The sequence below is a fragment of the Pelmatolapia mariae genome, linkage group LG10_11 (genome assembly GCF_036321145.2).
Source record: "Pelmatolapia mariae isolate MD_Pm_ZW linkage group LG10_11, Pm_UMD_F_2, whole genome shotgun sequence".
Classification (NCBI taxonomy): domain Eukaryota; kingdom Metazoa; phylum Chordata; class Actinopteri; order Cichliformes; family Cichlidae; genus Pelmatolapia; species Pelmatolapia mariae.
The window spans coordinates 71,032,809-71,058,979 of NC_086236.1; the positions used below are offsets into that span (position 1 = coordinate 71,032,809).

General features: G+C 38.0%; 2 protein-coding genes across 3 annotated transcripts in view; both read left to right on the forward strand.

The window, feature by feature from the left end:
* The first annotated feature begins 894 nt into the window (after positions 1-894).
* rbm8a (RNA binding motif protein 8A) lies at positions 895-6,266 on the forward strand. Its single transcript, XM_063486115.1, has 6 exons — positions 895-991; positions 1,501-1,560; positions 1,654-1,731; positions 2,666-2,802; positions 4,391-4,527; positions 5,958-6,266. The coding sequence occupies exons 1-6, from the start codon at positions 925-927 to the stop codon at positions 6,004-6,006; spliced, it is 528 nt and encodes a 175-aa protein (XP_063342185.1). The 5' UTR covers positions 895-924; the 3' UTR covers positions 6,007-6,266.
* Positions 6,267-7,306: 1,040 nt separating this feature from the next.
* The window catches only part of otud7b (OTU deubiquitinase 7B), a 48,593-nt gene continuing 29,728 nt past the window's right edge, over positions 7,307-26,171 (forward strand). For both annotated transcript variants that reach the window (XM_063485823.1, XM_063485825.1), the window contains exon 1: positions 7,307-7,503. The gene's annotated coding sequence lies outside the window, so the exon portion shown is untranslated. The remainder of the gene's footprint in view (positions 7,504-26,171) is intronic.

A 26,171-nucleotide genomic window follows, 5' to 3' on the forward strand; every position in this document is an offset into this window, starting at 1 on the left:
GCCTTGCTAAAATCAAAGTATTTGAATTTTTTTTAAAAAAACATCATTTTTTTTTTACATGTACAGACTGTATGTAATTATTACCTACAGTTCTCAAAGAAATTAAGTAAAAAATAATGAGATCCTGATGATCACATTCAAAATTATATGGACAAAAATGGCTTTGTAAAGTTATTCCAAAACACGCACCTTTAAAGTATTTAATATTATATTCCACATGTGCTGAAATATTAGCTGCAATGTTATAGGTTTATTTTAACTAAATCATACACTCCACTTGGAATGGAAGTGAGTGGAGTCGGGTGGGGTCCTCGTAGATGAATCAGGTTTCTTCTACTATCACTGCAATTTTTGCACATTGCCTCACAGCACATTGCTGCAGTTGTATTTGAGTCTTTGGGGCTCTGGTGGTTCCAAGAAGTTAAGAAGCCTGGAGAACTTTTCCTGAAGACTATTTACACAAATGACAAGAAAGGTGCCTAAGAGAGTTCAACTGAATAAAGGTGGTTACACCAAGTACTGCCTTGCAAGCTTGTTAGAATTGTATAAACTTGTTTTTGTGTAAGTACTGTATTTCCATGTATGTTTGCACATGTTTCAATAAACCACTGCACCAGTTTTTTTTATTTTCCAAACAAAATATAGAGAAATGACAAGTTGCACAGTGCTGTAAGTGCAGGTATCTTAAAACTACAGCATTAAAAACCTAAGTGTGCCTGTTTGTGTAAATTTATTTGAGCCTTTTTACTTTCTGTGATAAAAATGATAGTTTTTTTTATATAATTATTTTCATCTTTATTTAGGTATTCTGTGTATTTTAATATATTGACTTTTATTTTATACAAACTGGCAACTTCCGCCTGCCTCTCAGCGCTTTTTGCGTACGTACGTTACGTTGGTCAGACGCATACACACAGAGACATCATGGCGGACGTGCTGGACCTTCATGAAGCGGGAGGCGAGGACTTTCCTATGGATGAGGATGGTGATGGTAATAATATTATGTTCACTGTTAGTGGCAAATACTTTACTGTCCCCGCGTTCAAATGATGTGTAATTATTGAGGTCCGAATCGCAGCCGCCATGTTCGTAAACGGAACAAAAGCTAGACTGCGTGGTGGCAGGCCCGATAAATGCTAACATGCTAATGCGAGTTAGCACCGTATAGTTGATTTATTCTGTCGCTCAGTACAAGTTAGCGAGGCTACGGACATAGAGATCTTTAAAGTTCACCTGTTTCTTTTTGAAGGGGAAATTTACTTGGCCGGTAACTTAACTCTCATTGTGAGTGTTGTTAGCAGCTGCTAACACGCTAATTCGCGGTTAGTGCAGCTAACGGGTAATTGTTTTTGCGGATCAAACTGGGGGGAGCGGGCATGTTAAACATGTTCCTAGTCAGCTGAATTAAATTGGCGAATTTTGTTCGTTGTTAAACTTGTAGTGAAGAGAGCATTGCAGCAGCGTGCGCTGGCGCTGACTTGTTCATCTTTCATTCATTAGAGAGCATCCACAAGCTGAAAGAGAAAGCCAAGAAGAGGAAAGGAAGAGGCTTCGGTTCAGGTGAGTGACTCCTGGTGTGATGGCGATAGTTTACATAGTCTCTCTTACTTGAGCTATGCAGTACAGTAAGTGTTTCTTTGTCGACATTTCCAGAGGAGGGAGCCCGGTCTAGAACCAAAGAGGACTATGATACTGTGGAACAAGATGGGGATGAGCCAGGCCCTCAGAGATGTAAGTAAAGACTCAGTTTAACACAGGATTATGTCACGAACTTGAAACGGCAGGCTGTGGCTTTGCGGTGATATAGCAGGAAGTACCACTGGTTTTCTGGGTAGTCTTACATCATTTGCTGTTGATGTGATAATCACTGCTGGGTAGAACATGTTAGAACTTATTTAAATACATGTTCTTAATTGTCATTGTCTTAATACTTAAGCACAAAATAATTTGTGTGTTTGTCCTCATTACAATTGTGTGGTGCAATTTCTCATAATTATCAGTTTATAAACCTCTACAGAGTAATGCAAAAGTAAAATGATGAAGTAACTTGTGATTAGTAAAGTAATGCATTACTTTTCTAAAAGTAACCGGTAAGACAATGCTGCTGCTTTTTTGAGTTACAACTCCAATGCCTGTAATGATAAGTTTGGTCAATAGTATAAAGTCCAAGCTACATGTGTGAATAGAAATCTCAGAGTTAATCAACAGCAAAAGAAGGATTATGCTGGTACCATTAAAATCCATTCAGATTTACAAAAAAGCAGACTTGCTTCCAAAAAAGTGTCACTACTGTTATTTATTGACTTAATATCAAAGCAAAGCTTTTTATTTTACATTAAATGCTTTATTGCAATGTAGCACCTTTGGCATCACACTGTCAACAAGTAGAAGTTTTTTTATTTATGACTCAAATACAGTGGGTTTTTTTTGTTTGTTTGTTTTTTGTCTTTTTTAAGCTGATAGACTTGAAAGTGGTACTTGGTAAATGGCCTGTATTTGTATAGCGCTTTACACTACATTCAGTCATTCACCTATGCACACACACATTCACACACTGGTGATGGCAAGCTACCTTGTAGCCACAGGGGCAGCTGTGGCTACAAGGTAGCTTGCACTGACAGAGGCGACTTGATTCATTACATGCTGATTCCTTTCCTTGCTGCAGCTGTGGAGGGCTGGATCCTCTTTGTGACGGGTGTACACGAGGAGGCCACAGAGGAGGACATCCATGATAAGTTTTCAGAGTTTGGAGAAATCAAAAACCTCCATCTCAACCTCGATCGCAGAACCGGTTACCTTAAGGTAAAAAAATACAAAAACCACATACTATTATTGTGTGGGTTTTTTTATGTGTGTGTGTGTGTGTGTGTGTGTGCGTGAGCTGATAACCCTGGCTAGTACAGGGTCGCCGTCTGGTGATACCTGGTTCTAGCCCGCTACTTGGAGTTGAACCTCAGTGTGGTTTGCAGCTACACTTTGAGGAATGGGAGGCGTGCGGTTGTTCCGTAGATCTTTCAGACAGGTTGACTGTACACCCCAAACAACGCTTCTGTTAAATTGGCTCTTTTTGTTTTGTTTGACTGGTTTTTACAACCAATTCTGTTTGAGTGGAGAAAAAAATAGCTTGTTGAAAACATTGCTTTATTCTGGGGTAAAGGTGGTTTGAGCCCAGACAGATCACTGTTGCCTTCCACCTGCATACACAACACCTGGCTGCATAACATGTTTTTTGACTCTTAATGATGACACCACGATGCCATCCATGAAGAATAAACTCAGAAGCCAGAGCCAAGACCATCCACTGAGTCACACTTTAACTGATTTCATACAAAGAGAAGTGCCAGTGTCAAGTTAGTTACCAAAAAAGTAATCAACATTTCTCTGACTCGTTCTAATTATTGCTAAACAAAACCCTAAATCCAAAAATTTTTAATACTGCAGATGTCCTTAATGTCTGTAAAGGATTATGTTTTGGTCTAGCAATCCCATCTCCTCTGTCTGTGTGAAAAATGGAATTATTGATAACCTGCTTGCTGGTTTTCTGATCAGATTGTTCTCATTTTTAACTTGTGATGTGGATCAAACTGGAAATTTTACACACGACGACAAATGTTTACTAAAAGCACATTTCATTGTCCTTTAAGTGTTTTGTTGTTGTGCGCTGTTTGTTTTTTATGATCCCATAAGTCAGTTTAACAGTGGCTTGTGACACTTTTTTATAGTTTGGTTAACTTAACCAAATTCAAACAGGAATATACAGATATTACACATTTGTTTGTTTTTATTCCACACAAATGGTAAAGTAGAGAAAGTTTGTTTATGCAGCCAAATTGAAACAACTGCGTGAATGCAAAGGAACAGCTATTTGTAGAGTCCTCATCCCACCATTGTCATTGTATTTCAGCTGTGTATAACACTTATTCCATGCGGGTAAAACACTTGTGCAGAGGATGCATCTGGTCATCTTTGATTATAGCTCCTTCAGCATGCCTCTTCTCCCTTTTCCAGTTGCATTTCAGGGATGCAGACATCCTTCAGTAAGGTGTGCTGAAATAAAATTTATTGGGGGCACAGTCAGGTCTAACGATGGGGAACTAGGTGAGGGCAAGGAAGTGCAAATTAAAACTGTTCCTTTTAAATATAGAAACACATCCTCTTTTCTACCACAAGGTGGCAGCATTGTTTTTGATGTAAAGTAGGACCAAAGGGAATTCTACCTGAACCCCTGTCAGCTAAGAATGAAGAACGTGAAAAGTTTTCCTTAAAGGCGGTTTGAAGCAAAAACAGATTGTTGTACAACAAAGTCAGAATGTGTTCTCCCAATAACTGAAGTATTTGATTTTACTGTTTACATAAATATGCAATAATTCACACAGTCTTCTGTCCCCAGGGTTATGCACTGGTTGAGTATGAGACGTACAAAGAGGCTCAAGCAGCCATGGAAGGGCTCAACGGTCAGGACATGATGGGCCAGCCTATCAGTGTAGACTGGTGTTTTGTCAGAGGGCCTCCCAAGAACAAGAGAAGGTGAGGGTGGCGTCTTCATCCATCTTGGAGCAGAAACAAGCTCCAGTGTTTGAAAAATATACAGAAACATACTCTGTACATTCATTTCAGTAGGATTTTGTCATCATAAGTGATCTTTTTTTCCCCCCTCTTACCACGCAGCCACTACTCATGACATGGCTACTTAAGTTTTGTAGATAAGATATAATTTACTTTAAATGTCTGTGTGACAGATGACAAAACATTAAACACAGCTCAGATATAAGTAGCCTCAAGTCGAATTGTGTAAAAAAAACAAACAAACATAGAAAACAATATCCAAAACACAGTGGTTCAATACAGTTAAAAAAACAAAACCAAAAAATTAAGGGACTCAATAATTAAAAAAGAAAAAACCCACAAAAGTCAAATTAAGTTAAAATCTTTATAATGGCTGACTATAACACATGTAATATTTAAGTAGAATTTTATTATGTAATTGGTGATGAATTTTCCTTTTTCTACCCAGCACTTAGTCTTTGCATTCATATTTGCAGTAATGACAATATAGATATTACATTTTCTAGTTACAATATTACTGAAAAGTTTCTCTTCATTTATTTATTTGATTAGAATTCAAATCTCTCAATGAATACAGAATAAAGATCTACCACAAAGAAGGAAAGCACGAGATAAAGCTAATCAAAAAGGTACTGACTGAAGCAAATGCTTATTATGCCAACCCTTTTAACAAAAGATCATTTAGGAAGCAGCTCATTTACATAGGGCTCAAAGCAAAAGAGTAAAACAAAACGAACAAAAAAAAAACAAACAAAAAAACTTTCCATCTTAGATAAGTAAGTAAATTAAATTTCACAATAATAACAATCGTAATAATTCAATAATCCATGCAAAACAACCCAGAGTTTCTGTATTATTATTAATATTGCTGTTCTTCATCCTTGATTTATATATTTTTCTAATACTCTAGTTTTAAACATGTTTTTAAACATGAAAAATAAACTATACCTTTTTAAGTCACTGTCACAACTATTCCACCAGTTACTATAAATATACTTTAATTATGCTATAGTTAATGTTAAAGCAGGTAAAACATAAAACACAGCTTAATAGCGTAATAAATAAATTACAACAATAAAATTAAACAAAAAAAGGGTCAATTAAATACAATAAGTAGAAATCTGAACCTTGAATAAATTGTAATCTAAAAATACCATAAAGGTATGGAGTTAAAAATGTAAATAAAATAAACTCTATATAAGTCTATAAAGATTTGACTACAATAAATATTATATTCACCTTGTTGTTATTAATACTTTTTTTTTTCATTTTACCACCCATATTGACAGTGTAGGCATTTAAGTGAAACTCGAAGATTTTTGAATTTATTTATTTGTTTATTTATTTATTTTAAGATTTTCCTTTTTGATTTAATGTGTGTTTTGTTTTAGGGCTGGTGGACGGAGGCGCAGCAGAAGTCCAGACAGGAGGCGGCGTTGAATGGAGGAAGTCATCACTTTGATAACCAGTTAATAGGCTTCTAATGCCTTCCTACGAAGCAACCTTTGGAGTTTTTGTACAATATTTTCAGTAAACGTTGTGTAGCTGGGTAATTGGATCTAACAGAGAATTTGTGCTTTTACTTTCAGACAGACATGTACATGTTTATGGTTTTCATGAATCCCTCACAGTGCTTTCTGTTTGCTTATTGTAACTTGGATTTTATTTTATATAACCTAGGGAAAATTAAAATTTTTAAAATGTAAACCTATGATTTGTTTGTCTTTTTGTTTTTAAAATAACAGTTTACAGAGAAATCAGCATACCAGCTCATTTTGCATGAAATTATAGCATATATAGACATTATATACATATGAAGAAATGTAGAAAAGAACATTTAGGATTTACATATATAATACTTTATGAAAGGGAAAATGATAATGTATAGGTTATCTTTACTTTCGAAATAAGTTAAATTTACCTTTAATGTTAATTAGGTGTGTAACTTAGTGTCGTGGTGTGTAAAAGTTACCTCTTATTTCTTTATATTTATTCAAGGGTTTGGGGTTTTGTTTTTGGGACATTGGCTCCTTTTCTTTCACTCAGTTGCAGTTCAGTCCTTGCACCTGACCATTTTCAGAGGAAGCCTCTAAACACTCCCCCATGAATCATTCAAGGGCAAGGAAGAGCTTTAAATGTCTTTTAAGAAACCTGGTGAGCTATTCCCTAAAACTTCTTAACGAAACACTAAGTTTGTCTGTCATGAGTAAAAAAAGTTTGACATGTACTTCCATTTATTTTTGAAAACAACAAAAAAACGTTTTGCATGCGAAAATTGACATTAATGGTCATGAAAAGTACTGAGACCTATGCTAAATGTACACGTTTTGTCACAGCTTATTAGTGTTTGTACAGTTCCAGAAAAGATGGCTTATGCTCAGACGTGTTCCCTGCTGCGTTTTATTTAGCATCGCTAATGACGTAGGGTTTACATCATCCTGGATGACCTCATCCCGGCCACGGTGACGCCCCAGCTATTTTGTTAACTCCAAAGCACCTGTCACTCTGGCCTGAGTGCCGCACTGTCATTGGCTGCTGACACAAAAAACCCACTGGCCTCTCATTTTCTTGCAGCCAATTGGCAGGCGGATGTTTGGCGTTCTCATTTGGTGTTTACTCTAATGGGGAACGTCAGTCAAAATGTTCTAGCCTGACCATTGGTTCTCATAAACGTCAATAAAAGAAAACTCCCGCCTCTGATTGGCCGAGTCCTCTCGGGGGCCGTCTGAAACCTTTGGTTGACGTTGTTGTTGTAAGTGGTGGAGAAATTACTTTGTCGCTGGTGGTCCGGTTTGGGATTTTACGCACCGTTCTCCATATGAGGACACTAAAAAGTTAGAAGTCGTTGGTACTGGAAACGTATTTGCTATTTACAAGTTGGCACTTGCTGGAAAATTGAATGGGACGATGAAAACAACATCTGCGAGGCCGCTAAAGGTAAGCAGTAGAGGGATACTCCAGCTCCTAGCGTTAACGTAAGCTACCGTTAGCTTGCTGCTGATTAGCCAGGCTTGAAGTAGCCACTTGCTAGCCAAACGTAACGGTTCGTTCTAATAACTGAAAAAAATGTACAGGACTTCTTTATGGTGAGCATTCATGCGAATGTCTGGCAGACTTTAAATGGACGATTATAATTACTAATGGGTGCAAATAAAGTTAGTGGGATATGTTTGAACGGTGCATGAACCTTATGCGTTTGAATGCCTCAAATGCGTTTATGTAAGCATGTTTATTGTTCTTTGATATTTCTTCTTCAAAGAATAGTTCTAGCCATTAAAAGCTGGCTCAGAGTCAGCAGTGGGGACAAGCCATCATCGTGTGTAGCGTTAGGATTCAGCGCAGAGCAGAACTGGTTTCTGAATACTGCCTTAGCTTTATAAGCTGTCAGCTAAGCAGTGTGACCACTGATATCAATTTCAGCTGATTTCTTTAGTAGTTGTGCATCTGCCTGTGGAAGTAAGTTAAATCATCATCTCGTTTTTTCTGGGAGCTTCTAGTCACGATCCAGCTTATCGGAGTCCGCCTTTTATTTAAGGTGCATGTGTGATGTAACATTGACTTAAAAGACCAGCTCACAGGAAATTACCAGAGCCAGCTCTTCACACACCACAATTTCTAACCAAAACAACTGGGTTTATTGAGTCTGAATAAGCATCTAACTCGGTGTGAGACTCCTGCCTTGGCTGACGGGTCACAGGGTTCACCGCTTTTTACTCATTCTGAAACTAGAACTAGGTTTATTTGGCATATTTTTCTCTACATCACCACAGCGAGAAAGTATTAGGTTGCACTCTGCCTTGAATTATTTAGGTCTTGTAGTTGTGGACTCTTTTGTTTGCCAGGACACCAGGACAGACAGCATACATGAAAAGTAGGACAGAGGTACAAGTTCTTCAGTGTATTTGGCCTACAGCAGGGGTGTCAAAACGCATTTTAGTGAGCTGGGTATGTACAGCTCACTTTGATCCAAAGTTTGTTTGACGTATAAAACCACTGGATAATAACCTTTATATACACAAAATGTCTTTGTGTGAAGTATAGGTACCTAGGAAAAACATTTGCATTTAATGAGCTATTTAAATGACAAATGATAAGCAGTCAATGATCTCTTTGGCAAAAGGAGTGCAATTAAAACCAGTATTTCCACATTTCATCACTCTATTGGTGTTACATGTATATTAAAATATATAGTGGCTATTTAAAGGCACATGACCTTCACACATGTATTTTGGATCTCGATAACAACAGTATTTTACTTCTGTCTGTAAAAGCAGAGAGAATTGCAAGTGTCTTCTCTGAAATTTGCACGCTTTGCAAAGCCTACCAGAAGGCCAGGCTGGGTGTGCTTTGACTGCTGATTTTGATTAAAAACAAAACAGACACATAATAAACACACAGCAGTGAAGAGGAAGCTCGTCCAGAAGTTAGGTATGGTGTAGTAGGAAAAAGAAACACATTCAGCCCTCCACCCATACTCACTGTTTCCAGTGGCTGTGAAGGATGATGCTTGAAATGTAGGACACACAAGCAACTGCTGATCAGTACCAGTGTGGAAAGTTGAATGAAACTACCAGCGCACTTTGACTGTAATATTTATCTTTTCTGCGAGTGACTTTTGCAGCTCGATAACTCTGAGGTATGATCAGTACGTTCCAGCAAAGTCTGATGGCAGTTTGTGACATGATCACAACTTTCAGTGTGTTAATTTGATCAGTTTCCAAATCTTATTTTCATGTCCCTGAATTTTCAAGTCTCCATATGTACTGATTTGTGTCTATATACACAAAGTAAATATTTTTCACCTCTAAAGGGTGCAAGAAGTCTACATTTAGAGACGGGAGGGGTTGGTGGTGCTGTGAATCATTAGGATGGTTACAATTCAACAGCATTATTTTGATTATTCAAACTGCTTAATTAAAAAAAAAAACAGAATTAAACTACAGTGGTTGTCACTTCGTTTTAGCTTAGTTTTCTTGGTTGTCAGCATGACTATGCTGGACAACTTACGAGCTGTAGACATGAATCCTCCTTCCTGTTTAAATGCGTCACTCTCAAAGCTTTGCTAACCATCGCTACGAAAGTAGCCCAATTTTTGGCCATGAACGTGGAAAAATAGATTTTCTTCTCAACACTGTTCTTGTTTTGATAAAGCAAAGTTTAAGTTTATGTGGCCAGTTGCAAAAGCAGCACTTTATTAAAGTTTGTGAGGATTTTAATCAGCAGGCCAGAAATGACCCAATCATTATATTAAGGATCGTATGTAGGGATGAGAGTTGCATGAACTGTAATTTAAACTGAACTGAATAAACAGAGCATATAAATGTGAAGTGAACCAAACCTGCCACAGTTTGGCAGATATTTTTTTTTCAATTTTGTTTTTTTGTTACGTAGTTTAAAATGTAAAGAAAGAGAAAGTGTTGAAAATATAGATTATAAACTTCAAGGTGAGCATTTTAATTGTTGCCTTCTTAGTGTTTTAAAACTGGGCGTGATGTATCTGACTAAATTATGCCAAGAAGTTGTTAGATAATGTCCTAAATGATCCTTCTTTTTTTTTTTTCTAACAATGTCTGTAATTTGAAGAAAACAACTTTGTTTTATTCAGGATGACATAAATCACAGGGATTCATATATTGCTGCATTGGTCAACTAATATGAATGCAATGAAGGGAACATTTAATCAACATTTTAAACATTTTTATTTTCATAGGCGCAGTCAGTGACGTTTTTGACTGCACCTCATATTTGTACCCATTATCTCACTGTTGGTAATTAAAGTGATAAAGCTGCCCATCAGTTCATGGTGGCAACTATTTTCATACCACGATGCACAGTTTTTCTGAGGGTTTGTGTCAGGTTTCATTATACAAGTCCTCAACACTTGAAGGAACATATTATATTGATGCATACAGCAGCAGAGAGAGCACCTCAGGCGAGTATTTTGAGAGGGGTGTAGCATCCTTCTGACTGCAAGTCAGTTTCCAAACTGGCAGGGTGTAAAAGTAAAAAAAAAAAAAAAAAAAATGAAGACTGAAAACAAAAAGTGCTCTGCTGCTTTTGTGAATATGTGGATTATAGGTGCACGTATACAGTCTATTAAATTGCCTTCTCAGTGCACTAAACAGGCAGTAGCTCAGCCTGCATCCAGTGGAACGGAACAAAACAAACATTACTGAGTTATTGCTCTTTGATTTTCCTCGAACCATTTGAATTTGGTTGATCCAAATTTAAATATGTGGCTTGTAATCTGCAGTGTATCATATGCATCAGATCTCTTAACAGGATTCAAATGTTATGTGGTTGGGAGTTCACAGTAGCCTCGGGTTACAGTGACACTGATGGTGATGGTGTCCACTCAAGAGGTTTTGTTCTCGAAGGGAAATCACCAAGACTGTGGCTAAAATGTTTTCAATTGCTACTTTTTTCTAAAGTTGGTTTTAGTTTGGCTAACTTTAAAATACATTTTGCTTTATCAAAAAATAACAGGACAATGCATACATTTATATCAGCCAAAGACTTTTTACCTTAACTCAGTACAAAGCAGTCGCGCTTACCTTCATATTAACAAAGGCTTTGTTTGAGCCAGCGTGCTAAACTGTATTTCACTAAAATTTAGTTTGCAAGCTCTTTTATTGTTAATGAACGATTACAAAACTGTGTGCAGTGGGACATGAGCTTTTTCACCTTCTGAAGCATTGCATGCCCTGCTGTCATCGTAAATGATGAGTTGTAAGTAAACACTCGTATGACCTGTGTAACAGGGTTTGTCATGACGCTGACAACATGAAGTTTTAAGAGCTGATGGTCATGGGCTTATTTGCACACTGTTTTGCAGTACATGTGGCAATAAACACAGAGCAGCAGTGAGTCTTGCTTTAAACTTCACATGACGGAGAGCCAGTTTAACTTGTTTGACTTTCTGTATGACTTCCTTTAAGGTTTTGTGCCAGTTAGTTTTAGAGTGCTGTAAACATGTGTCACGCAGTTATTTTGCTGAATATCCTTTGTGACTGTCTTGGTGAATATAGCGTTATACAAGGTAACCTGTCTGTTTCAGCCATGCAGAGGGTATGAAAATTTAAATTTTCCTCTCGCTGAGTTCCCCCAAACAGCTGCTCACTGTCAGCGGAGCAGTGTCAGTTACACGGCCAGGTCCATTTGGCCTACTCCCACAGGAAAACACGGTCAGATTAATAAGTAAGTAGATGAGGTTAGTAGGACAACCAGATGATTTTTTTCCTGTTAAGTGTGCGTGTCCCACTGGTGGTAAGGCATGAACTAAGCCTTGTTTTGTTTGGACTCTTTGCAGATTTCCAGAAAAGACTTAAAACCCACATCCATCTGTGCTCTTATATCTTTAAGTAGCACTATTCAGAAACACAGGAAGGGGATAAGATAAAAGGCAAAAAACAGTTTTAGTCCCTGCACTGCCACAGCGACACGAGAATCAATAGGTGGCTTGTCTCTGAGAGGTCTCCATGTCCAGACAGCAACTCATAAAACTCTTTGCAGCCCCACCCTCCCCACCATGGCTGGTTGCCTGCCAGTCTTGTGACACAGCAGCTAGCCAGTGCCCAGGGCCATTTGTGTCCAGGATGGGTAGATACTGTGAACTGAGGTGTTTACCTGGGTGCCAGCAGCTGCTTTACTTTGAAAACATGCATGTTTGAGTCCAAAATTCTTCATTTTATACCGTTTCTTTGTTTGTTTATAAGTAAAATATTTTTATTTGTGTAAAGAAAAACACTAAAATCAGGCATCTGTTGACACTCATTATATACCATAGTACACTATACTATAGTATAAACTATATTTGATTTATCCTCCAAACTGGGGAAACTCTGTAGCCTTTAACAAAATAGCTATGACCATTAGAGGAGTTTATAGTTCATAAAGGTAAAATACACTTTATCAAAACAAATAAGAAATTTCACTAAAATAAAAGCTAGTTTGAAATCAAAATAAATGTAATGTACATTTAAATAAAAATACTTAGTGGTAATATAATTTATAATTATTTCAAATTCACCCAGCAAAATACAAAATGTAGAAAAACAGCATAGCAACTATCAGATAACATTACAGCCGGTATATGTAACAGAGTATAGTAAAAAATTGTTTTTATTTATTAAGTGACCCAAAATACAGTGCATACTTACAAAGACTCATTTTAAGCAGGTATTTGAGCAGCATTGACATATACATATATTAAATACAAAATTGTTCTTAGGCTACAAGTGCAACTTAGGGATGTCACTGATATACAGGTTGAAACTTTTTACATATCAGATGATATAAGTTGAAAAAAAAAATCAGTAAATAGATGCTGGCCACACATTAGGTCCTCACCCCATGTTCCAGGTCTCCACTCTACAGCCATGTTAAGTTGTGGATAACAGGATTACCGTCTGTGTTTAGTTAATTCATGCGGTTGATAGAATAGAGGCCAACGCAAACTAAGGTGTAACAGTTTTATTTGTTCCACCTGAAAAACTATAATCCAATACAGCATGGGCTGCCACTCCCATGAGAAAAGCTGTGGTAATGAAAGCTTGTTGTATCACTTACTTTGCTCACTGCACCTTTTCCGTACCACACCAGACTCAAGAACTTATTACGGCTGTACAGAACCTCACAGTCTTATGTGCCATCATCATAGTGCTATTTGGCTTTCACTTTTTAAGCAGTGGTGGTTTTATCTATTGTTGAAGATACAAATTTTTCCTTTATGATAGGAATAAATGTTTTTAGCCGATTAGTCTTTGAGGAAGTTTATTATGCTCATTTCTAGCTACATAGTTTTGTTCTTTGACTCTACAAGGGTAGCTTTGAATGAGTCACAGTTTAAAAAAAAAAATCAGTTGTTTTATTGTTCTGTTTTCTCTTCTTTTGGATGTTCATGGTAAACAAAAGGCTTTAACAGTGTGTGGGTGGGGCTTGTGTACTCGATATGATATCATCCAGAGCCAAGTTTAGAAAAATAGTTTGAAATGACTGCCCTATTTGTACATTGTGTGTGTGTGTGTATGAAACTTTAGAGATTTTAAAGTCTTCTGGATTGTTTGGACTTCAGAAGGAGCTGGTACACTGCAGCTGATGCATGGTGAACACAGACCAACATAGAAGTGAATTACATACATTGTTACCTTATTTATCTTTTTGAGTCATTAGTTAATTTTGGACTTTAAAGTACTGCAGAACCATGCTGGTTCATGCGGCAGTCATGTGTCCTATATTCCACCTGGTAGTTTTTATTGTTAGAGTACAGAAAGACACAGAGGCAGGTGGTATCATACTATTTTAGAAACAAACATTAACTGGGGTTGCACATTATTGAAATATGAATAATTAGTTTAACCAGCTATTATTTTTGCTGCTGACTATTGAGGGCAGAAATCATTTAGTTGACTGCTCCACAAAATCTAAAGGTTAACAGGACTCCATCAGGACCAAATGAGGACTTCTGACTGACGGATTCTGGTGTTTAGGTTGGCAGCTGTCTGAAATACTGAAACGAACTCATAACAAGTGAGGTGATTTCTATTAAATTCTGTCCTTCACAGACAGAACAACACTAACTGTAAGCTTAGCGACAGTAAAACTGGACTCATTGATCAGCATCAGTATCTATTTGTGTAGCTCTTTTGCTGTTTCTCTTCTTTACTTCTTAGTGAGGAGTGGTGTCATAACAAACAATAGTTAACCCTTTGTTGCACGTTAATAAAATATGAATAAATACTTTAACCAACTGGTGTTTTGAGTGCTACCTAGCAAAGGTAGAAATGTCTAATAAACACTAGTTTGTTGAGGTATTTTAAGTGGATGTTCGGTTTGGTAAATTCGGCAGTTGTAGTAAATCCCTCAACATATTCTTTGAGATTAATGTTTATTTCAAAGCATATTATTGGGCATGTGCCTTTTCTTGTGCAGACTAGGGGACATTATCATCTCCTGCTCTGCCTCGTTGATCCAGGACATTAGGAGTAATCCCACACACAGCCCTAATGAGGAGCCTGTTCCCCAGGATGACATCATATGGGGTGTGACGTGAAGTCACCCTGCTGTGTATAGCGACTGGCCTGCAGCACGTGGGGATTCACATGAGCATTAGTGCTGCGTGCCTGCAGAGGCTGGTGCTTGTTTAGCCGCTGGCTTTAGATTGGGCAGGGCTTGGTTGGCTTCACAGTCAGGCTGATTTAGTAGATCTTTACTGTTGTAGGTATTGTACTTGCAAGTCACAGATCCATTTTGTTTCTTGTATTAAGCAATTTCTAAGCTCTTTTATTTACAGCAGTTTTTGTATTGCAGAACTGGAACGAATGTGCTTAATTTTAAAATGGCGCAGCCAAAGATCAAGTTGGGGTCTAAGAAATGTCTTGTATTCCTTGAGGGTTGATATGCAAATGAAAGCAGTAGTCATCTCACTTGCCTTCTAAATGTGAATTATGCAATACTAATTGTTTAGACATGAAGCAAAAAGGATATTTTGGCATCAGTGCCATCCCTCTAACATCAAATGTTGCCAGTTTATTTTAAAATTAATGCACGGATCAAAGCAACAGAGGTGATTTTAGTCATCTTTAAGATTTGTTAGGCTTGCCAAAGCAAATTTAGACTTATCACCTTTGGTCAATAATCACAGTTCAAACACTGTAGTATGTGTTATTTGTGTAGAAGTGCTTGCATTCACAGGTGCCTTTATGTAGTGATTCTTACACAAAGACTTCACTTGGGTAGAACCCACAGGTACAGGGTCATCTAACTATAATTGGAAACGTCCTCTTCTTTTTCCCTGCTCTTCTTTTAAAAGTTGCTGCTAATCATCTACTCTGACCTTTGTCATGTCATGTTTACTGGTAAAGTCTTGGTTACTTGGTTGGGTGGTCCTCAATGTCATTCAGCTGTATCACCAAAGATGAGCTTGTGTCATGTTTGGACATGCAGCAGGGAATCCTGTGCTATTATTTTAATCATCTTAATTAATTTTCTAGAGGCAAAACACACATTTTGGTAGTTACTGTGAAAATATCCAGCTTTTAGAATATTTAGGTAGGCAGTTTTAAGATGGATGCAGAGGCTTGTGTTTCTTCACAAAGGATACAAATCACTGAGTCCACCAAGGCCAGTTGAGGACTTTTCTAAACTAGTTTAGAGTTTAGGACGACAGCTGACTCCAAACAGTCACCGCAGGAAGCAATTTATCCATCAATCTCTGTGCTGATGTCCTTCAGAGGCAGAGCAGCATTTCTCGCCGGATGTTCAGCAGCACTGAACCAGCATTTGTGTGTCTGTGCACCTCTTTTGGTCTGCAAAGCACGGACTTCCATGAAGTCATGCACTCTTAATGTCTTATTTTGGGTTTCTTTTTGTGTGTGCTTCTGAACCAGTAATGCATTGATGGCAGATTAGCTTCCACTTCCCCCTCTCACTTTGAGGATCAAATACCCTCATTACATTTTCTGCTGTTTCAGTCACCCGTCGCACTGACCCCGTGCAGTGTGGTCCCTGTGTGGAATGTGGGAATGCCACTTATAGTCCCCTAAAGCCCTTTTCCACAGCAGCCTGCTTCATGTGGGGTTGTTAATTATCGGTCCTTGACTGGTGATTACTGGGCCTGACTGCAGAGACATGCCCCGGGCATAGCCTAGGACCCTCTGAGGTCTAGTAAACCATCATAATGGACAGGAAAGGAGGAAATAAAGATTGGCCTGCACCTGTATGTAAAATAGTAATCATAACTATCTCAGCATTAATGCTACATGTTACTATATTTCCGTACATGATAACACATGTACGGGTACAAGTTAAACTAATCAGTTATTTTCTTGGTTAATCTATTAATTATTTGTCAAAACTTTGTCAGTTACGAAAAGTGAAAAAGTTCATCTGCAAAGGATGGCCTACTTTTTTTTTGTTTTTGGAATATTTGACTCAAGAAGTTCCTGTGGATTTAAAGAATTAAATGATTAAACTTTTTCCTTTGTTTTCTTACTGGTTTTGTGCGTATTTAGTTTTCTAAATTTATGCAAAATTACCATTCAAGTAGAATCATGATGACCATGGATTGCTGCAGTCATTTAAGGCATATCCTGTTAAAGAGGAACATGCGTGCTTGTTTATTTTTAATGAGAAGTTGTTGATGACACTGTATCCATTATATAAAAATCAGCACTCACGTTTCTTGTTCTTGTCCACTGATATGTGAGTCAGGTGGTTCATGCTGTGGCATTCAGAGCAGTATTTTAAAGGAAAGTGGACTAAGTGAAGTCAAACATCTCTGCTACATGCTCTGCTACACTATGACATCAGCTCTCAAACACTTTGATAAACACTTGTGTTCAGAAGCTAATACTGCCCATTTCAGATGGCTGGACTTGGCTATTATTACTTTGCTCCAGTGAATATCAGCAAGAGTTTACATCTGGCTGAAGAAAACCTTGAAGCTTTCCACTGACCAGGAGACATTTTGTCCTAAACCATCACTGTACCTCAATTAGGATGCCTCTGTGTGCAGACTACATACACTTCATGCACTACGTGCTTACTTGCGTGGTGCATGTATATCAACAGGGTAGTGTTGCCTCAAGTCTAACACAAAAGGTCATACACTTAACTGCTTTTTGTATACATGCAACGTGTCAAGTTTCTGACCAAAACTTATGCTAGTCTTTTAAAAACAACAGTTTACCATGCATGAACAGCAAATAACACCAAAATGTTTGTTATGTTACCCGTACAGATTTGAAACCAAGCTAGCTGTTTGCCTTAAAAAAAATCTGAAATGAAAATCAAGTAAATACAGTCATAAAACTTGCTGTAGGTATTACATTTGTAGACGTTGTATTTACGACCAGACCAAAATCCAAAGAAAACAGCTTTACTGTAATGTGTGGTTGAAAAAAAGGAAATGTATATTGTGGTAATGAATATCACAGTGTATTGTTGAATGGTTATGTTCCCATCTTGAAGGCTCTTTATTTATAAAAGTCCAAAAATAATAGATCATTTTGGTATTGTTAGGCCTTTTTTTCGCTAAAGAGGTCTTTGACAAGCATTAATTGAGACTGGGTTTTTTTTTTGTTTTGTTTTGTTTTTTTAAACAGGAAACCCTGAAGACATCATTCATACAAAGGAAAGGAAACATAAGCATACTCTAGCTTAAGGACCAGATGATGATTCCTAAGAACAGTGCACTTTCAAAAAAGATAAATGGTTTTTGTTTATGAAAATTAACTCTGAATGATAAAGGGTTTCATGCTTTCAGAAGGAGAAGATGACGTCACCGATTTGATTGTCTCTGATTGAAGCATTACACGTTCCTTGGGTTTTGTCCCCAATAGAGCAGGGCGATATGACCAAAAATATTTATCACGATATACATTTGAAAATTTGCGATAACGATATAACTGATGATATAATTGACACTAGACAAAATACTTTACAACTCCACAACTTTATTAGTGCAAAAAAAACAAAACAAAACAAAACATCAATGTATTTTCACTTATACAAGCAGCTGTTTTTTATGTGCATTAAAGTTACATAAAAATTTAACAGTGGAAATGCAAATTCCTTGCTGACAGTTTAACCAAAAGGCATTTCCAGTGGAAACTGGCCGACATATCCTCAGCATAACCATGTATAATATCCACAAAACGTAAAAAGAGGTTATACACACACAATACGGTAATATTATGTTGAAGCACAGTACGTATCACTCCCGCGAGGCTCCTGACTATGGTAGCCGTAATGCTCCGACAATCCATCAAGCGGTGCGGCTTCGTAGCTTTGCAAAGTCGTACCAAAACATTTGACACATTTTCGAGCGCCGTGTACCACATAAAATCGTTTCGAGGTCAGTAAACACAACCAGAGTTCATACATAAGGCACACGGGCACACAGGGGCACTATCGATTTTCAGAAAAATCAAAGGATTGATTTTAAGTGTGCCGTATTTTCCAAAAAACACGGTAATAACGTGGGCCTGCTAGCATGCTCTACCAAAAATAGTGCTTTGTTGTGTATCGGACGGACGAAAGCTAAACCAGTTCCACACCACTGAAGTTGCAGCAATTTTACAAACCAATTCTGGTTCATCCGTTTCATTCAACGATCCGCTTTCGCCCTTCTCATTCTCCGTCGCCGCCATGCTTTTTCCGCCATGTGTGTATGAAAACAAAGGCACTGCGCATGAGCGTTTTACCCATATTCTATCGCGATATTTCATTTTCTTATCGTTGCCCAACATTATACCGGTATTACCGTGAACGGTATGATATGGCCCAGCCCTAGTCCCCGACAGTGTTTAAATCTTAGCCATCAGTTGTTTTTGAGCTCTCGACGGTGCAGACTTTCTATGTTTAAACTGTGATTAGGAGTGGATTATTTTTAGGCTATCCGAAACAGGAGGTTGCTCTAATTCTGGCAGCTCAGATTAGATGGTAACTCTCTGTTTGCATTGGTGGTGGTGCTTACACAGTTGTTATTGCTCTGGTTTAGATGTAAAGATAGACACTCAGAACAAGTGCGCAGCTGTGTAATGAACATTCAGGGACCCTGTTTTCATGAACAATACTAATAGTTGACCTAAATGTCTGTGAATGTGTTTTTCTCCCCCTTATTACCAGTGTCGCACTATTTTTAGACCAGATAAACTTGAGGAATTTCTTGGTTCAGTCATGAAGTTTAAAACGGCTGCAGTCTGCAACCCAAATGTGAAAACTGTGATCAAATGATCTGTAAGTAAATCCTGTTTTCTTCACCTTGTTTTGCCTTGAGCACTCATCCAGGGAAAAAAACAGAGGTTCACATGGATCAGGTTTGCCTGTTTCTGAGCCAGCAAACGGGATAGGCAGGCTGTGAGAGGGACATTAGACTTTGCATATTTTTGTTTGATGACTGGACAGCTTTTGGACTCGTCCAGCTCAGGTGGCACGGCCTGGAGAGGGCAGGCATGGTGTGGAATCTCTGACATCAGCTGGGTGTGCATTCGGGATGGTGGTGTTGTCTTACGCATTACACACACAGACGCCCGCAGATGGTGGTAAAGCCAGCCGGGTTGAAATGTGTTTTTATTTTCCTTGCAGGGAGGCTCATCTCGCCTACTTTGTTTAATTTTTTAAATTCCTGACTTGTTTGTAAACATTCGTTAGACCTGACACTTCTTGCAGTGTACTCTTGCAGAGACAAGCCAAGTGGAAGAAAAATAAGTAGGAATGCAGCCATCCAGCTTTTTCAGTTCTCATACCTTGGCTTTCTGATCCAATACTGATCCAGTACTAGATTTACATTAAAAAGCTTGATTCCTTACTGAATCATTCTTGTTTATGCAAATCAGCTTTTTTTTTTTCTTGAATCAAAATGGGTCTTTGGGTGGTGACTGTACATGAAAGCATGATTGGTCTGCATATAGTTAATTTGTTGAAGTGTATTCATTTAACTGTTCTTTCTGCTCATTTGATCAACTAAAAGTGTATTTTATGCTTATTATATTTACCCAAATGCTGGACTCAATTTAAACATTGCTTTGCCAGTTTTTTAAAAGAAACTAACAGATAATTAAGGCAACAAGAAGCGTTGATCTGGACCTCACACCTTTGCACCTGCCGGGACTTTATATCAGTATATAGCGGTCTTACAGGCCTGGACTTTTACCAAGTACTGTAGGCTGTGAAAAAAAACCTAAAGTCTCCTAAACAGAATGAGGGGAAAATGTGGTTCGGATACTCCTTTAGTTTTAATCATTATTAGATTCTTTCGAGTTACATTCAACATCATACTGCAAATTGTTACAGACCCTGAGCAGGTGCTGAAAGCTGAAGCTCTGTTGTGCTGGCACATTTTGCAGTTAAATCACAAAGTACTGCAAAGACATTACAAAAAGTTGTTGGCAAATGAGCTTGAAACTCTAAATCGCTGATCCTCCTTGCTATTTTGGCTGTCCTTACTGCAGCCAGTGGACTAAAGATACAAAGTAGGATTGTATTGATTAGATCACCTGTGTAGATTGGTTCATTGTCACTGGCATCTCATATAACTTTTTAAGGCAGTATCAGAACGTATCGACATATCAGAGTAGTGTGCCTCTAAATATAATCAATAACCTTATTTGGAAAGACTATAACCCATCTTTCCTGCAGCTACAACGGAGCTTTTGCTGTATTTAAGACAAAAGACACTGTCTGAGTCCGATGAAGAAGCTTTTTCTTTTCTTTTCTTTCTTTCTTTTTTTTTTTTTTTTTGGCTAATGGACTTGAACTGGTCCTCTAGTCCCCATAATTCATATGTCAGCAACATGCCTGTGCATGTACCCCTGAGCTGTAGTTCAGTGGGATTATTGATTTTTCTCCAATGACCAGCTTGCGAGCATATTTCATTTTGTCCAGGGCAATAGGCACACTCAAATTTACTCTATTGATTTCTGAGATGTAACCCAATAGCAACTGAAACCATAAGTCTCTCCCTGAGAATGCAGCAGTTTAAAGTCCTAAATATTGTAATTTAATTGTGAAACTGTTTTTTTCTCTTTAGTGATAGTAAATTAGTTAAAAGTGCTTCATAAATGAATTAAGGGAAAATGAGAATTGATGCAGACCATGTCTGCCGCAGCCTAGCATTAGCTTGAGGCTGTTTCTGCAGTGCTTTGGCATTATACAAGCCCTTGGAAAGTGATGTGCCTACACTATTCCTATGAAAGCATTGCCCGGCCCTGTAGAAGGATATTGCAGTATAATGAGAGGATTTTGCATCGCTCTGCGCTCTGTTTGCTTTGCTGTCCATTTTCAAGGCTGTTGTCTGATAAGGCCATTGTTTTTTTTGTTTTTTTAAACCTTCTACTTATTATGTTGAGGAGACTGAAGCAGCACTTCCTATACACAAGCAGCAGAGCCATTGTGCTGCACCCTTCATATGAGGGCAACTTTGGAAGACCTAGGTAAAGATCTCGATTTTTCTCCATTCCTCAGCCAGGCAATGATCAGCCTCCTTCCCAGCTGTAGCTTTCTTATGTAATGAGCCAGTGTAGGCTGACTGAGCTCAGTCAGTAACCAGATTACAGCACTCCACAGATTCAGACAGCTGAAGGACAGCCATCTCACCACACCTTTGTTTTTCTTTCTGCTGGCTTCCTTCAGCAGCATGGTTGGTGTTTACTGTGATTGATTGTTCACAGCGTATCCACCCTGTTTCTGAAGCACTTAAAAACTGGCTTCGACTCACTGAGAAGAAATAACAAGAAAGCCATTGCTCTGCTCTGTTTATATGCATGTGGCTGTTTTTTAAGGACAGTATGCTTTGCCTACGCCTTGCGGACACTTCAGAGCTTACTGTGACTGACAAGTCAGACAACAAAAGAGTGACTGAGACTTGAGCACATCAGTCATGTGGCTATACAAGTATTTCCTAAAGTATCTCTCTAAAGTCCCCTTATTAGCTGCCAGGATAGCCTGAGTAGTATTGTGTTATTTAAGCTAATAAAGATCACTGACAGGGTTTTTCCTGGATATATCATTTTTTGGTGTCTCCCAAAAAGGTTTTAGCCTTTTAATTGTAATTTTAAAAACAAGAATATTTTTGTTGATCAAATAACCAGATGTAAAAGGAAAATTCCTATTTTTCTAAGTGTGTGACCAGTCATGCTTATATATTGAGTCAGGACTCAATCCCAAAAAAATCCAGATTGATACCAGAGTTATCCACAGATACACTTCACTTGGATGAACCATGCAAGTATAATAACAACCAGGGAAGTACGTGGTTATGTGTTTTGTTTTGTTTTTGTTTTGTTTTTTTGTTGTGTGTGTGTGTGTGTTTTTAGTTTGGTGTCTGCTAAACACCTATTCCTGGTCTTTTGGTCTTGTGGCTGTCTAGTCAGGTTGCTGATGATATTGTCCTCTGTTCCATTAAGCTGCTTTCCCATAGAGGATCTAGTCCCAATCAGTCCCAATCAGCCACTGTTTCAGACTGCTGCTGACTGCTCTGGTGGTCTGCATATGAACCGGACGGAGAACTGGTTCATGTGCTGTTAATGATGGTGTTGTGTTTTTGTATTGCAAACAGTGGTTTTTTTTTGAGGTGCATCAGACCTAATTAGTCATTTCTGCACTTCTGCTGTAGTCACTTATTGGCAGGTGTGTACACCGAAGCAGATGGAACTGCAGTAATCTGGCCGGTTCAACAGTCTAGCTGTAGCTGCTAGTGCTCACTGCTCTGTCCAAAGACTGGAAGGTTTTGCTTTCTATCCCACCATCCCTCTGTGGTGGAGATGAAGCACTTAGTCACACTTGTCACTCCTGCTTCGACTCCCACCAGACACATCGCCTCACCCTGTTTGTTTACCTTATGCCCTTTATCTCATTACTCATGTGGTTTTGCCAGGCGGAGAGGGTGTGTTTTGCATTTGCTGAGATCACAGGAAAGGTTTATGTGATTGAACAAAAATAGAACAGGCACATTTATAGACACTGTGTTTTATCACATACTGACCATTAGAGGGGAACAACTCGGCCATCCTCATCTGGTGAAGTCTCAAAATTATTTAGGTAAAGCATACTATCCTCGTTCTTTGTGTGACAGCTTCTTTGTCTCTTAAACGTAGAGCAAAGCTTGAGTTTCACACAATCAATGAAACCTTAGCGAGCAAAAACATGAGGCGGTGAATCTCCCCCTTCACAGGGTTTCAGTGAGCCGTTTCCCTCTTTCATAGAGAAAGAAAAAGCACAGCCTGTGATGCAAATGTAAATATCAGCATTACCAAAAGTAAAAACACAGAACCTGTTCTGCCTAAAGAAGTGGCTTCATTTAACTAATAACTCACTTATTTTTTGCCTTTAACTTAATCTCAGTGCTTTACTTTGCCAGTGTCCATTCTGGCAGGAGTGGAAAACATTAGTATTTGCATCTGTACTGTAATAATGCATCAGTTGTTATTTATTTTGCTTTTTACAGACAAACAAATTAGATGAGGGATCACAGTTGTAGAGTAGAATTCCAGAAGCACGAGAATGAGGCATAGCTTTATTGAGAGATTTGTGTCAAAAATCTTAATCACAAGTGGACAGAATTGTAATGTCGATTATTTAACATATTAATTTATTGCACTTAAAAAGTGTCTTTCTTAAAGGTATTTTCTTAAACAGTCTTTAATGGCCTTGGGAAAGTTGCACACTAGTATCATTGAGCTGAAGTCAAAAGCCAGCTTTGAGAATAATCAATGCAAAGATATTTGTGCTAAGAAAAAAAAAAGGCTTGTGAATGATGATTCAGATATCTGGAACCAGATTAGCCAGTCATATGTAGAAATCTCCTAGTTTTGTTGTAATGCTGCTTTTCCTTTTACATATCTTTTTTAAAAAAAAAAAAATCATTTGACCAGTATTCATACAGCATTTCTTTCCTACAGATGATCAATTCTCTGCATGTCTGTTAGTGTAGACAGTCAGACTGCTCTGTAGTTTCAGGCCAGAGGAAAACGTGGTTCATAACTCGTGGTTTGCAAACAATGTTGCTGAGCGAGTAATAAGAAGTGAAGGCTTTTGGAGAGTGCGAGATGGAAATTTACAGCAATGAGAGCAGCTCGATGTTTTTGTTTCAGTCGTTTTTGTTTGTCTTGCCATAATAGGACTCCACTCTGCTACAGATCTGAGAGATTTTATGCTACATATATATTTTTTAAAAAGTTTGCTTTTTCCAGAAATCAGTTTTTAGGTATGGCAAAGCTCAGCTTTGTTTTTATTTTGAAATTAGATTTAATTTACCCTGCCTTCATGGTAAATTAGTACCAGTGAAGAATGTGGCAACCATTGTTTCTGGGTTGAGGAAATAAAGAGTAGTGAATAATTTAGCCTGCTGGAACTGGGTAACAAAAAGTGGACAGATATTAGCTGAACAGCTGGAGGGGCATGGTGTTGAGTCTTAATATGTTCCTGATTTGTTAACTTTTTTGAAAGTATTATGCAGTTATTGAACATAAAAAAAAACATGCCATTTAAGATTAATTTTAATGTTAATCTATAGGGCTGGTACATATCATACTGTTCACGGTAATACCGGTATAACGTTAGGCAATGATAAGAAAATGAAATATCGCGATAGAATATGGGTAATACGCGCATGCGCAGTGCCTTTGTTTTCATATGCACATGGCAGAAAAAGCATGGTGGCGACAGAGAATGAGAAGGGAGAAATCGTTGAATGAAACAGATGAACCAGATTTGGTTTGAAAAAATGGTGCAACTTCAGTGATGTGGAGCTGGTTTGGCTTTCGTCCGTCAGATACACACCAAAGCACAATTTTAGGTAGAGCATGTAAGCGGCCGTTGTTATTACAGTGTTTTTCGGAAAATAAGTCGCTCTTAAAATCCTTTGATTTTCTGAAAAATCGACAGTGCCCCTTATAATCCAGTGTGCCTTATGTATGAATTCTGGTTGTGCTTACTGACCTTGAACCAATTTTATGTGGTACACGGCACTCAAATATCCGTCAAAAAATTTTTTAGTACGACTTTGCTAAGCTACGAAGCCGCACCGCTTGATGGATTGTCGGAGCATTATGGCTATGATCAGGAGCCTCGCGGAGTGATACATACTGTGCTTCAACATAATATTACCCTATTGTTTGTGTATAACCTTTTTTTAAGTTTTGTGGATATTATACATGGTTATGCTGAGGATGTGTCAGCCCATTTCCACTGGAAATGCCTTTTGGTTATACTGTCAGCAAGGAATTCGTGATAAATCGTGATAAATATTTTTGGCCATATTGCCCTTCCCTATTAATCTATAATGAAAAACAAATCAATATATGAAAAAAAGTATTAGCAGCGTCAATATCCAGTAGGGAATTTTTTAGCCCCACCACACAGTGGGGCCACCACAGGTCCTCCTCCTCAAGAGAAGTTTATGGTTTCAGACTGTGATGAATTAAAGACGTAGGCAGCACTCAGGAAAACTACCTGGTAGTCACAGCAGGAGTAACGGAGTCAAAAGTATACCAGATGAGAAACAGTTTGAAAGCAAGACCTACTGATAAATTCTTCTACTGAAATATTTTGAGTTTTAAATATAGATCTTTTACACCAAGGGCCCCCTTTTAGTCATCTTTTAGTCATCTTGTTTGGAGCTGAACAAACAGTGAGTGAGACCGAACTTTTAGGGAAGGACAAAAACACAGAACTTTGAAGGAAAAGGCGAGTATCCAGTAGGACGGATCGAGTGGCAAATGTTTTGCTCTGTATTAAATGTTCTTTGTGATAAAGACAATATGGAAGATGCATCAGGTGGATGGATACAAAATGTAATTAAATCCATAAAAAGCACAAAAAGATGATAATGCAAAATGACAAGATATAGATGCTAGAGCTGCAGTTCTCAGAGTTTTGCCAAAATTAATGCAAAAAAAAACCCCAACAAAGATTTTATCCCAATTATTTTGTTAGCATAATCATACGAAGCCAGCACTGATTTATTACCAATTTAATATTGTAACACCATACTACGTGTAATTTCACCATAAAAAGTGGATGGTTTGTTTTTTTGCTCACTTTCCACAGCCCTCGTGTGTTCAGTGAAACCATAAAAAATGTGTCCTCCTTAAATACTGTAAAGA

Coding starts and splice junctions, on each gene's coding strand:
- rbm8a (XM_063486115.1), top strand. CDS start 925: ATGGCGGACGTGCTGGACCTTCATGAAGCGGGAGGCGAGGACTTTCCT. Junction 1,732..2,665: donor TGAGCCAGGCCCTCAGAGAT/GTAAGTAAAGAC, acceptor TCCTTGCTGCAG/CTGTGGAGGGCTGGATCCTC. Junction 4,528..5,957: donor CCTCCCAAGAACAAGAGAAG/GTGAGGGTGGCG, acceptor GTTTTGTTTTAG/GGCTGGTGGACGGAGGCGCA.